We start from the raw sequence: 13,858 nt of genomic DNA, 5'->3' as shown, positions 1-13,858 counted from the left end.
TGGTGATATCAGATCCTCATGACTAACAAAAAGCCTTTTGTAAAATGAGTGCTTCATGGTATTGAACTCCCCCTTCACCAAAACCTTATATATTGACTTTCTCCCACTGCCAATTTGGAGCAGTCTCTCAGAGCTATCTGAGATGCTGCCTCCTGGGCTGCAGTCCTCATTTTGTCCCAAATAAAACTTAACTCACAACTCTCAAGTTGTACATCTTTTTTTAGTTGACACAGCGAAAGCCGGCTTTAGCATGCCCCAAAGTGGAGGGTAGCATGAAGGGCGCCTGGGGTGCTGGAGATGTTCTGTGTCTTCATCTGGACAGTGCATACTATTCAGGTAGGGAATACTTAAGATTTGTACACTTCGTTGTGTATATGCACATGTGTGTGCACGCTAAGTTGCTTCAGTTGTGTCCAATTCTTTGAGACCCCATGAACTTCAGCCTTCCAGGCTCCTCTGTCCATTGGATTCTCCAGGCAAGCATACTGGAGAGGGTTGCCAGCCCGCCTCAAGGAGATCTTCCTGACCCAGGGATCGAACCCACATCTCTGTCTCCTGTATTGGCAGGTGGGTTCTTTACCATTAGCACCACCTGAGAAACCCTTATTGTGTGCATATAAAATATAAAATAAAATGCAAAAATGCTCATGAGAATTAAAAAGATAAAAGCACTTATAACTATGTCTCAGACATAGTTATAAAATCCACAGACATACCAGCAATTCACTGGCTGGAAAGGAAGCATCTTCTTGTCCTCAACAGAGAGAAAAAGAGACCCCATTAGCAAACCCTGGCAAGACTAGCAAACTAATGGCAAGACACCACTAGGAAACAGACAAGATGTGATGACTTTTTGCTTGGCCACTCTCAACCTTCCAACATGAGGCTTAATTCAATCTTACCACCAATGGTTAATACATCTCGAGAGAGTGTTGCTTCTAAAAAGCCTGGACACACAGCCCTTACTAACTATGGCCCTGTTACTCAGAGATTATTATTCCACTGCGTGGCTCCAGGTGAACGTTTTAAGCTGTGTTCAGTACCACCTGAACACAATAATCACACAGGATTGCACCAAAGTAAAGAATATTACTTTTATTTTGGGGGGAAATGCACAGTCATATAATTTCCTTGTGTGTCTGAAATTTTAAATATGTTCAATATGACAGAAAGATATCTGTGATCCAGCTAAATGACACATTTTAATAGGAAAGCTGCTTTTAACATTGCACTCATATATTTAAAGTAACAACTCCACAGTAAAACTTTAAAGGGGTTTGACCGATGATGGCTTGACACATCCCGTTTTATTTCTTCCTCATCTGGCAGTACAGAACAATAGAAAATATCAGACCAAGTACCTAGAAAATAAAATGACAGGAGGAATGTGGAATTTAAGGGAAACACTAGAGATATTACAAATAAAAAGAACACTATGAAAAAATTTCGGCTACTGACAATTCTAATATTATTAATCTAAGTCATCCCTCTTGTTGGGAGTCTAACATTGAGAAAGCTTCTGAGTATTTTTTGTCTTAATCAGGGTTTTTAGCTGGTAGTCTGGCTCTATCTGGCCCTATTTGATTGTGCGGTAGCACTACCACTGAAGCAACCCAACCTTCTGAAACAAACACATCCTTCTGTAGGTCATGGCCCTGGAACTCCGGGGAGCTCAGGCGTCCGGGGCTAAAGACACCGACTGCTCCTATCATCTGGTTTACATCATCCACCTAAAAATCAAGGAGTCTAGAATTTCTCTTGCTATATTTTTAGGCATCTCCAAGAAGAATGGGGGGGGGGGGAATAACTTTTTTTCTTAAAAAGCTTCTAAATCTAAGGGGAATAGCAACATTCAGGAATTTCCCTTGAAGTGAGATTGCACAGCTGAAAATCTGGGGCACAATTTCCATCTCATTAAGTGTTTCCCCCAAGAATAAGGGACCTCAAAACAGTGCCTAATTGGCTCTAAAGTTGGTGAGTGGCATGCTGTGGCTTTGATGCAGAAATGACAGAAAAGACCTGTGTGTACTGTGGATGGAAAGTTTTGGCTCCACCAGCCTCCTCCGAGGAGAGGCAGAGAGAGGGTGAGACACCGTTTATGCTGAGTCATCTCCAGTGCTCCCACTGTACTAAGATGTCCTGCTCACTATTCCTTTCCTGGAAATGCCCTCCAAATGAGAACTTTTGCCCAATATATTTTTCATACAAAAAAAAAAAAAAAATCAACACCAATTCTCTGCGAAGATAAAAACTTTCATTCAGAAAGTTCCAAAGGCCATTCTTTTAGAATGACTTGAGAAAATGTTACAATTTAGTCTTTTGCTTTACTCCCAAGCCTTAAATCTGGGAGACAAGTACCAGGAAAGAAGAAAGAAAATGTCCAAAACACTGGGATGAGGCAGCTATCACTTTTTGCTGTTGCAAACTTGACATACAAGCCGACCATGCATCAGCAAACTAGACAGTTAAGTCACACTTTCCTGTATTCCACCGCCTCTGAAAAGAACGTATCATTGTTCACAAAAACAGGCAATAATTAGGAGATCATCCTACAGTAATGTACGCTAAGACTCAGGATAATCTTGCTAAGTAATATGCACAAGCTCTGATATTCTGAAGTCATCTAAAAAAATGTAATATTATTTTTTGCTCTTATTTAACTGCTCCATTCCTAGAACCTCCTGTTGGTATAGCTTTTAGCCAAAAGTGGTGACTATCAGTGTCAATGGATTTTTTTCTTTTCTTTTTTCTTTTCTTAATTAAAGTGAAGAGAGAAAGTACTGATCTGTGTGTGTGTGCTTGTAAGTTGCTATAGTCAAGTAAGGAGAGATATCATAGTTTGGCTGTTTTACTCAATAATGAGAATTCCAATGTCTAGTGGGCCTTAGGAAGCATCACTACGAACAAAGCTAGTGGAGGTGATGGAATTCCAGTTGAACTATTTCAAATCCTGAAAGATGATCCTGTGAAAGTGCTATATTCAACATGCCAGCAAATTTGGAAAACTCAGCAGTGGCCACAGGACTGGAAAAGGTCAGTTTTCATTCCAATCCCAAAGAAAGGCAATCCCAAAGAATGTTCAAACTACCACACAATTGCACTCATCTCACACACTAGTAAAGTAATGCTCAAAATTCTCCAAGCCAGACTTCAGCAATACGTGACCCGTGAACTTCCAGATGTTCAAGCTGGTTTTAAAAAAGGCAGAGGAACCAGAGATCAAATTGCCAACATCCACTGGATCATCGAAAAAGCAAGAGAGTTCCAGAAAAACATCTATTTCTGCTTTATTAACTATGCCAAAGCCTTTGACTGTGTAGATCACAATAAACTGTGGAAAATTCTGAAAGAGAAGGGCATACCAGACCACCTGACCTGCCTCTTGAGAAACCTGTATGCAGGTCAGGAAGCAACAGTTAAAACTGGACATGGAACAACAGACTGGTTCCAAATCGGGAAAGGGGTATGTCAAGGCTGTATATTGTCACCCTGCTTATTTAACTTATATGCAGAGTACATCATGAGAAACGCTGGGCCGGAGGAAGCACAAGCTGGAATCAAGATTGCCGGGAGAAATATCAATAATCTCAGATATGCAGATGACACCACCCTTATGGCAGAAAGTGAAGAAGAACTAAAGAGCCTCTTGATGAAAGTGAAAGAGGAGAGTGAAAAAGTTGGCTTAAAGCTCAACATTCAGAAAACTAAGATCATGGCATCTGGTCCCATCACTTCATGGCAAATAGATGGAGAAAGAGAGGAAACAGTGTCAGACTATATTTTTCAGGGGGGGTTCCAAAATCACTGCAGATGGTGATTGCAGCCATGAAATTAAAAGACACTTACTCCTTGGAAGGAAAGTTATGACCAACCTAGATAGCATACTAAAAAGCAGAGACTTTGCCAACAAAGGTCCGCCTAGTCAAGGCTATGGTTTTTCCAGTAGTCATGTCTGGATGTGAGAGTTGGACTATAAAGAAAGCTGAGCGCCGAAGAATTAATGATTTTGAACTATGGTGTTGGAGAAGACTCTTGAGAGTCCCTTGGACTGCAAGGAGATCCAACCAGTCCATCCTAAAGGAGCTCAGTCCTGGGTGTTCATTGGAAGGACTGATGCTGAAGCTGAAACTCCAATACTTTGGCCACCTGATGGAAAGAGTTGACTCACTGGAAAAGACCCTGATGCTGGGAGGGTTGGGGACAGGAGGAGAAGGGGACGACAGAGGATGAGATGGCTGGATGGCATCACCAACTCGATGGACATGAGTTTGGGTAAACTCTGGAAGTTGGTGATGGACAGTGAGGCCTGGCATGCTGTAATTCATGGGGTGGCAAAGAGTTGGACATGACTGAGCGACTGAACTGAACTGAACTGAACTGATAGATAAAAAATAAATCATTTTGGGGACTTCCCTAGTGGTTCAGTGGCTAAGACTCAGGGCTCCCAATGTAGCGGGCCCAGGTTCAATCCTTGCTTAGGAAACTAGATCCCACATGCAGCAAATAAGACCTGGCAAAGCCGAAGAAATTAATTTTAAAAAATACAAAGAAGAGAAACAAAGGAACTTTTACAATGGGCAGAATAGAGAGAAATAGACTTATTGCCAGCATCATTTGGTTTTGGTCATATATTGGATGTAAAGAAAGACAACTACATCTACCCACCAAAAATGCTTCATATCTGGACCTATTCATTTGGGCTAGAAGGAGGTCTGGAGGAGGATATGGCAACCCACTCCAGTATCTTGCCTGGAGAATCCCATGGACAGAGGAGACTGGTGGGATACAGTCCGTTGAATCACAAAGAGTCTTACACAACTGCAGTGGTTTAGCACGCACAAGGAGGTCAGGCTTAACAGCCCAATTTGCTGCTCATAGTTCCAACCCTGTCTCTTATGCTTTGGCTGGGAAAGTCCACCAGTAACCTAAATGACAATCTAGGATACTAAATTGCTTCAATCTCTGCTAAAATTCCTCTCAGATAGTGATGTGGCACGAGAGAGGTAAAAACTACCAGAAAACCCAAGGAGAACATTGGGCAGTGTTTGTGAGAGTGAAGCAGAAGTCACTTCATTGAGCAAACCAGCCTGCAGAGGTGTTAACTAGGGAGACACCTTACACCGTTAGCATTCTTGCCAAAACCCTGACCTGGGTTGTGAGTGAATTTGACTCACTTGATATCTAAATTACCAAGATCTAATTATTGATTCCAAAACACTTCCCTGAAACAGTTTTATTTCATCTTTTTGCAAAGAATTTCAGGTCACATAAAAAAAAAAAAAATTCCTTCAGTTTCTGCAAAAGTCCTGCCAAGAGGGCCCATCAAAGTAAAAACCTATACAGAATTCTTTTTTTCAAAGTCAATAATCAAATTGATGAGAGCAAATGCAGTCATCTCAAGCAAAGCTTCCTCAAAAGCTTTCTCCAAGTGAGTCCATAGTCCTTACAGTGAGAAAATCAAAGTCAGCTGTCTAATTTTTAGAACTTATTAGATTTCTCTATAACAGAATAGCAGGAAAATAGCTCTCCACACTTCTGAGCTCAGTTATTTTCTGTTTCAAAATCAGGAAGAGAGATTAAAAAATTGTAAAGTTTGTATTTTCATTTTGTTTGGTGCTATTTCTTCAAATGAAGAAACATTAACTCTGTGCTAGTTTTCAATGGGAAAAGAATAGCTGGGACTAAAAACTGTGTGGAAACTAATTCCATTTTCTCCCCCAGGAGAGAAATCATTCAAAAATAATAGCTTCAGCCCTGCTGAATTCCTAAGACTATAATCCCCTCCCCAGACCCAAGGTCGATAGATGCAGCTGCTGGGCCTTAGGCACTTGGTACCCAGTGCTTTTCTGGAGCACCTGGTTTGTATTTGGCTCTTCATACATTTGTTAGAAAAATTAATGAACAAACAAGGGAATAAACAAAGAATGAATAGTGCAAGATAATACTGTACCTCAATAGCCGCCAGTCCAAATGCTAGTGCAATAACTATGAAAAAACGTCTTGAAAATATGTGGTTAATCGAGGCAAAGCATGACTGTTAAAAACAAAATATGAAAAATTACTTTTTGCCAAATTTTGACCTTGTTTTAATATGTACAGATTTTTATTCACTGGGTTGACTTTTTACGTGACTACCAAGGAATATACTCAACAAAAAGGAATTGGATTATTCCTATTACTCCAGCTCCTACTCCATGCCCCTAAAAGGTTGTGACTGTTTGTGGTTTGTTCATACATGAGGAAGCATTGAGGAACAAAGTTATGCTTCAACTTCCTAATTGCTGAGTCTAGGACTATTTAGCTGTAAATATTCATTTTATCCTAACTTCTGATTGTTCATTTCAGAGCTATTGTCACCTTGACAGTGTATCTATTAGGTTTGTACCCTGCAGCAGAGAGTTCCCTAGTTGAGGTCTCAGCTAATTATAGTATAGATTTTCATTTTTAAAACAAGTTCTTTTTCAAAAATCCCTTAACGTGTCTCAGGGTTATTTTTACCTTAAAAAGGAAAAAAAAAAAAAAATCATTATATCTACTGTTACATTCTTACCTTAGACAAAAAAAAAAAAAAAAACTAATTTAGACAATTGTCTCTCTGCTACATTTTTAAACATTTATTCAAAGCAGCATGAAATATCAAGCCCAAATTATTTTAGTATAGTTTTGAGTCAGGTTGATCGCTCTAGCTCCACTCTTCTTTCTCAAGATGCTTTGGCTACTCAGGGTCTTTTGTATTTTCATACAAATTGTGAACTTTATGTTCTAGATCTGTGAAAAATACCATTGGTAGTTTGATAGGGATTGCATTGTAAAACAATTATCCTACAATTAAAAATAAATTCATTAAAAAATATTTTAGGCCAGACCTAAAATTTTCAGCAATTGTAAATTATGTGAATAATTTCTAAAATGGAAAAATAATATGCAATATAATAGTGGGATTGTCTGTATTGCTAGAAAATATATTATTCCTATGATAGTCTTATAAGTGCAAAGGGTTAACAAAATATTGCTGTTTGTTAAATAAGATTTCTCCATGTGGGTGAGTAAAACAGTTTTTTTCCCTGCATTCCTGAATGTAATAGGTTTCTCCATTCTCATCTGATTCAAAATGGTAAACTTTAGAGGAAATTATTACATCATTCAAGATAAACTATGAGATTAATGATATCTACCGAGTCACATTCATTATACTTTAGGTGTTTTCTCCCTCCTTCCCCTCTAGATAATCAGGTTATCTTGGCAAAAGGGAAGGGGGAAAATGTGAATTATGGACATTCCAGATTTCTTATTTTTCCAGACTTCTTTCAAATGACACAAGGCAGACAAAAGTATTTTGTGACTTTATGATCTTCCTTTTGGGAAACTGGTGCAACCATAAGCCTATCTTCAGCTGAATTATGTGTGAATTTGGAGGAAATATCTATTACTTTTCAGGATAATATAGGGCTTTTCAAAATCTATCCTCAGGAAAGATATCTTTAGTTGAATCTTTAACAGAACACAGATAGCAATCTGCAATTTAATTTACTAATTCCCTCATTAACCTAAGAGGAAACTGCATTTGTTAACATCATATTTATTCCCTCTCTTCCTTGTGGAGATTGTGTCACTAAAATTATGTAGAGAACAGAGAGGAGTATAAAAATTAATAATAAAACATTTTAGTCAGATCACTTTGGTAGCTCTGTAACCTGATGGATAATTTCTCCCCCAGTATGTTACTTCAAATACTTGGAACAGCAATTTCTCTTCAGAACAGTCTCCTTAATTTTGATAAAATTATTGAGTTGGCCAAAAAGTTGATTTGGTTTTTTCATAACATCTTGCAGATGTTACCGAAAAACGTGAATGAACAGTTTGGCCAACCCATTAGTAAAAGGGCTGTGATAGTCAACAGGTGAGATGTTTCCCCTGAGATACTTTTTATTTCCTAATGTATAATTAACCTCAGTAGCCAGTACTCAACCAATGCTAGATTGAAAATAAATCTTTAGGTATTATAGAAATTAGCCCATTGAAATATAATATCTTCCATGTATCTCTTTCCCAACTAGACCTTAATCTCCTAGAGGGTCCAAAAGCGTGTCTAATTCTAGCAAGGGTCTATCTGACACATGGTGGGGGTGGTTTAGTAACTAAGTCGTGTCTGACTCTTTGTGACCCCACAGACTGTAGCCTGCCAGGCTCCTCTGTCCATGGGATTTTCCAGGCAAGAATACTGAAGTGGATTGCCATTCCCTTCTCCAGGGGATCTTCCCAACCCAGGAACTGAACCCGGGTCTCCTGCACTGCAGGCAGATTCTTTACAAACTGAGCTATGAGGGAAGCCTACCTGACACATAGCAGGCACCAAAGAACAATAACAAATAAATGAAACATTAATATCAACTGTCATTTTTGTACACATCCATCCAAAGTTTCTTCCAGGAAGAAGGAATAAATTATGTAAAACTCTATGGTAAGGGGTAGATATCATGTCTTCCAGGAAGCTGTATCTTGAACCCCAAAGACTGAGTTAGATGGGGTTAGATATCTTGTGCCTGTCCCTATCCAAGAAATATCAGTAGTTCATTGGATTAAAGTTGCCTAATTATTTTTCTCTCTTCCCTATGAGAGCATTCACTTCATGAGTGCAGACACTGAAGCATATTCAGGAAAGGATATCCAGCAGCTGATAAAAGGTCAGCATATAGGAAGTGGTCAATAAATATTTGATGAATTAAGCAATAATAAGGAATATGACATCCACATATTAACACCTACAAGTAACATAAATATGTCGTCTATAACATATGAAAGACAAACCCAAGTTTTCATTGACTTTAAAGGTATGAAACAACTTCTCAACTGGAACAATAATTAGGCAAATTGGTAGGTACACTTAATATTCAGAGCTGAAATTTCTAAAGCCCAAGTTATTTTTCTGCATTCAATACAATTACTTGAGAAAGGCAAACTTTGATTAGAAAAAGAAAGCTTTACTTTGAAAATTAAAGTAAAAATATATATTTCTAAAGCATATGTTAAAATAGAAAAAAAAAAAAATAGTGGAGAAAAAATGATTAAAGTCACCAAAGAGAGGACAAAATGAATTTTATCTGTTAGTTTGTACTTTGCCTCCCCTTGTAGCAGAATGATTCTTTGATCTAGTAAAGGTGAGTTTAAATGATGCCAAACTCATAGAAGAAATAAAATACTTTTATTTTTTATATCTGCTTTTATCTTTTAAAAAGGATTTATTTTTTATTTCCCAGGGAAATCCCTGGGACTTTTATATCAAGATTCCCATTGTAATTGCTGCAACATAATATTTTATAGAGACTTTCATTGTGAATAAAATAACAGAACCACTTACTGTGCCAAATTGAATTTGTTCTCACCTGTTTGTAAATAGCTTTTCCACTATACTTTGTACAAGAAGGATCTGATTCACCTGGACATTCACATGTCTTGTAATAGTGTTGAAAATTACTTCCCCAATCAGAAGCTCCATTGACCAAACCACAACATTTTAACTGTTTGATGAAAAGTAGATGTGAAAAACAGTCACTAGAGAGGATAAAAACACTGTCAACACATTGAATCATATTCTTTTGAAATCATTATAAAGATGCTTCTTATACCAGAATATTATGTGAGTAACCTCACCTACCTCCCTGAATGTAGAAACAAGAATGAAAGAATATTCCATTTTGGACTTCATATCAACAGAGGAAAAATAAAGTTTCAGGTCCAAAAGTCTGAAGAATTTGGAAAAAATATTAAGCACTCACCTTCTACTTTTTAATGACAAAAGAGAGGCAGAATCAGATTTATGTTTCTTATATCTTAGGAAATAAGCTTCTAGAGGGCTCATAAGAAAGTCGAAGTTTCTCTAAAGCACTTTTACTTTAAAAATATGAGAGGTTTATAAGGTGAAATTTCTATCTCATGACCTTTGATCACCTTTGGAGGAAAGGGGGAGAAGAGTGAGAGGCATCTCAAAACCCAAAGAAGATGCTCAGTTGGCCTTCCATGAGATTGAATTTTACATAGACATCTGTAAAACAGCAAAGAGGGGAAAATGAAGAATGAAATTCTTAGAATAATGTCAGGAAGGTTAAGGCTTAAAATAAACCAAACATTTGGTTGTTGTTCAGTCGCTCAGTCATGTTCAACTCTTTGCGATGCCATGGGCAGCAGCACGCCAGGCTTCCCTATCCTTCACCAACTCCTGGAGCTTGCCCAAACTCATGTCCATTTAGTCAGTGATGCCATCCAACCATCTCATCCACTGTCATCCCCTTCTCCTTCTGCCTTCAATCTTTCCAAGCATCATGGTCTTTTCCAATGAATTAGCCACCTTCATATCAGGTGGCTAAAGTATTGAAGCTTCAGCTTCAGCATCAGTCCTTCCAATGAATATTAAGTACTGATTTCCTTTAAGACTGACTGGCTTGATCTCCTTGCTGTCCAAGGGACTCTCAAGAGTCTTCTCTAACACCACAGTTCAAAAGCATCAATCCTTCTGCACTCAGCTTTCTTTAGAGTCCAACTCTCACATCCATACATGACTACTGGAAAAACCATAGCCTTGACTAAACAGACCTTTGTTGTCAAAGTAATGTCTCTGCTTTTTAATATGCCGTCTGGGTTGGTCATAACTTTCCTTCCAAGGAGTAAGCATCTTTTAATTTCATGGCTGCAGTCACCATCTGCAGTGATTTTGGAGCCCCCAAAAATAAAGTCTCTCACTATCTCTCATTGTTTCCCCATCTATTTACCATGAAGTGATGGGACCAGATGCCATCTTCATTTTTTTAATGTTCTGTTTTAAAACAAATTTTTCACTCTCCTCTTTCACCTTCATCAAGAGGCTCTTTAGTTCCTCTTCACTTCCCACCATGAGGGTGGTGTCATCTACGTATCTGAGATTATTGATACTTTTTCTGGCAATCTTGATTCCAGCTTATGCTTCATCCAGCCCAGCATTTCTCATGATGTACTCTGCATGGAAGTTAAATAAGCAGGGTGACAATATACAGCCTTGATGTACTCCTTTCCCAATTTTGAAACAGTCTGTTGTTCCATGTCCAGTTCTAACTGTTGCTTCTTGACCATACAGGTTTCTCTGGAGACAGGTAAGGTGATCTGGTACTCCTGGCTCTTGAAGAATTTTCCACAGTTTATTGTGATCCACACAGTCAAAGGCTTTAGCATAGTCAATGAAGCAGAATAAGATGTTTTTCTGGGCTTCTCTTGCTTTTCCTATGATCCAACAGATGTTGGCAATTTGATCTCTGGTTCCTCTTCTTTTTCTAAATTCAGCTTGAACATCTGGAAGTTCTTGGTTCATGTACTGTTGAAGCCTAGCTTAGAGTATTTTAAGCATTACTTTGCTAGCATGTGAAATTAATATAATTGTATGGTAGTTTGAGCATTCTTTGGCATTGCCTTTCTTTGGGACTGGAATGAAAACTGACCTTTTCCAGTCTTCTGGCCACTGCTGAGCTTTCCAAATTTGCTGGCATATTGAGTGCAGCACTTTCACAGCATCATCTTTTAGGATTTGAAATAGCTCAGCTGGAATTCCATCACCTCCACTAGCTTTGTTCGAAGTGATGCTTCCTAAGGCAACTAAACATGGGCAAACACTAAGAGAAATTGTGGTCATGTTTGGGAAAGGATAGCAAGAAAGCAATAAGCCCAATGACTCAGAGTAATGGGTTACAGTATTATTAGATGAAAGTGAGAGGTAATTCTCTCTCATCTTGTCATATTTGCTCTAATTAGAGACTAAACTTTTCATGCAGAAAAGAAGAAAAAAATGCTTAAGAAAATAGAACCAAGACTGGGTGGTTTTCTAAGGCTCAGATGCATTGCCATACAAGGATATTAAAAGGACTTCCACTTACTGAGTGACCTTGTTACTCACGTTCCTTAAACCTCTCTATGCCACAATTTCTTCATCTGTAAAATACAGATAATGATAGTTTTTAATGATAGTCTAATTCATTCACAGATTTGTTGTAAAGATAAAATTAGAATATCCATGTGAAGATATGAAGTGTTTAGCCCAATGCCTGCGCTAGAAAGTACTCAACATATGTTGTCATCACTGTTGATTGTGTTTTGTGGTGGTTGTTGTTATTGCTTCCTTTACACTCTCACATGAACGGATCTGTTTAACACTAATATGAATACTTTAGATAACATTATGGAAAACACCTTTTCAACTCTATAGTTGATATAGAGATGGGAATAATGATTAATACACTTGAATGCAAACTGGAGTTCCAAAGATATTTCACACAATGGCCTTCAGCAGGTCCAAACTTTGGCAGATATAAAGCCTTGTGATTTGGCTCAAAGATTCACTTGCACAAATATATGACTCATTAGATATTCACATGACAAAGAGTTGGAGATTTCAGATGGTTTCAAAGTCAATCAATATTAACAAAGAAAGTAATCTTGAAACACCTTCTTTTCTTGCTTCCACAGTAGACACAATCAATTGCTCACTCTTTCTGATTAAATAAACTTGAATTATATTAACTGATACAGACACAGCAGATCAAAAAGAATATAAATCCCACTATATACACTCACAGATCAATCCATTTTTGGAATACAGTATCCCTTAAGACAGCATAGAGATACACAGGAGACAGAGCAGGAGGTAGAAAGGCTAAACTTGGTTTGGAATCTAGTCATGAGATCAGGTGTGGGAGCAGCTGGGGAAGAGGCTGGTTGGGATGTATTGAAAGTGTAATAGCATTGGATGAACAAGGCACTTCTCAGTGAATGATACAAATAGTCATTTCCAAGAATCCAAGATGGGCATGTTCTACTAGTATATTAGCAGAGAATTTGTGTGGGAATTCCCTGAAAACCAAAAAGAAAGTCACTTAGTAACTACAAATTATCTCTGTGTGATGGGACCCCAGGCCATCCAGCCAGAGTTTTCTTTTTCCAAAGAAGCATTACTGAAAAATAGAAAAGAAAGTCCTGGTGGATATATATTGTAAAACAAGCAAAAACCAGAACAGACAATTCTGTACATAGTCCTGTGAACCCAAGAAGCTTCAGGCACAGAATTCATGCACGGAAATAAGTCAGAATTGTGCCCCACACAGGGAGCTCAGCCCAGTGCTCTGTGATGACCTAGAGGGCTGGGATGAGGGGTGTAAGGGAGATGCAAGAGGGGAGGTATGCATACAAATAGCTGATCCACTTCACTGTACAATAGAAACTAATACAGCATTGTAAAGCAATTATTTGTTGTTGTTCAGTCATTAAGTCATGTCCAACTCTGTGCAAGTCCATGGACTGCAGCACCCCAGGCTTCCCTGTCCTTCACCATCTCCCAAACATGAGTTTGCATAACCTCATGTCCACTGAGTCAGTGATACCATCCACCCATCTCATCCACAATGCCCCTTTCTCCTTCTGTCCCCAATCTTTCCAGCATCAGGTCTTTTCCAATGAGTTGGTTCTTCACATCAGGTGGCTGAATTATTGAAGCTTCAGCTTCAGTATCAAAATATCTGACAGTAAGTGTATTGTCTTCAGAAGAAAAGTATAAATGTACATATATTTTTTAAAAAAAGAATTAATTGTGCTACAACAAACAGAACATTTAGAATCCCATGGATGACACTAAGACCAGGGACAACATGCACCAAGCGTGACTCAGGGCCCACCCAGAGACTCCGTGGTTACCGGTAATATATTTTGTCCTAGATTAACAGGGAAAATCAAGGATGCTTGGCCCCTCCCAGTGGAGAAGCTGAGTTGCCTAAATTCTTCTTGCTTTTAAATCTGGATTAATCTGGACTCTAAAGTAGGAATTATCCAGGAGGAGAGAGGATCA

The 13,858-nt window shown here is 38.4% G+C and overlaps 1 protein-coding gene across 4 annotated transcripts in view; it reads right to left on the bottom strand.

Moving 5' to 3' along the window:
- Nucleotides 1-1,183: 1,183 nt before the first annotated feature.
- Nucleotides 1,184-13,858, bottom strand: part of TSPAN8 (tetraspanin 8) — a 278,039-nt gene continuing 265,364 nt past the window's right edge. For all 4 annotated transcript variants that reach the window (XM_043447173.1, XM_043447174.1, XM_043447175.1 and 1 more), the window contains 3 exons: nucleotides 9,384-9,518; nucleotides 5,951-6,034; nucleotides 1,184-1,361 (listed from right to left, as the gene is read on the bottom strand). In XM_043447173.1, the coding sequence (XP_043303108.1) occupies nucleotides 1,308-1,361; nucleotides 5,951-6,034; nucleotides 9,384-9,518 (273 nt within the window). In that variant the 3' untranslated portion in view covers nucleotides 1,184-1,307. The remainder of the gene's footprint in view (nucleotides 1,362-5,950; nucleotides 6,035-9,383; nucleotides 9,519-13,858) is intronic.

The sequence above is a fragment of the Cervus canadensis genome, chromosome 25 (genome assembly GCF_019320065.1).
Source record: "Cervus canadensis isolate Bull #8, Minnesota chromosome 25, ASM1932006v1, whole genome shotgun sequence".
Taxonomy (NCBI): Eukaryota; Metazoa; Chordata; class Mammalia; order Artiodactyla; family Cervidae; genus Cervus; species Cervus canadensis.
Note: the sequence above shows the minus strand (reverse complement) of the source record. Positions and strands in the feature narration are given on the sequence as shown.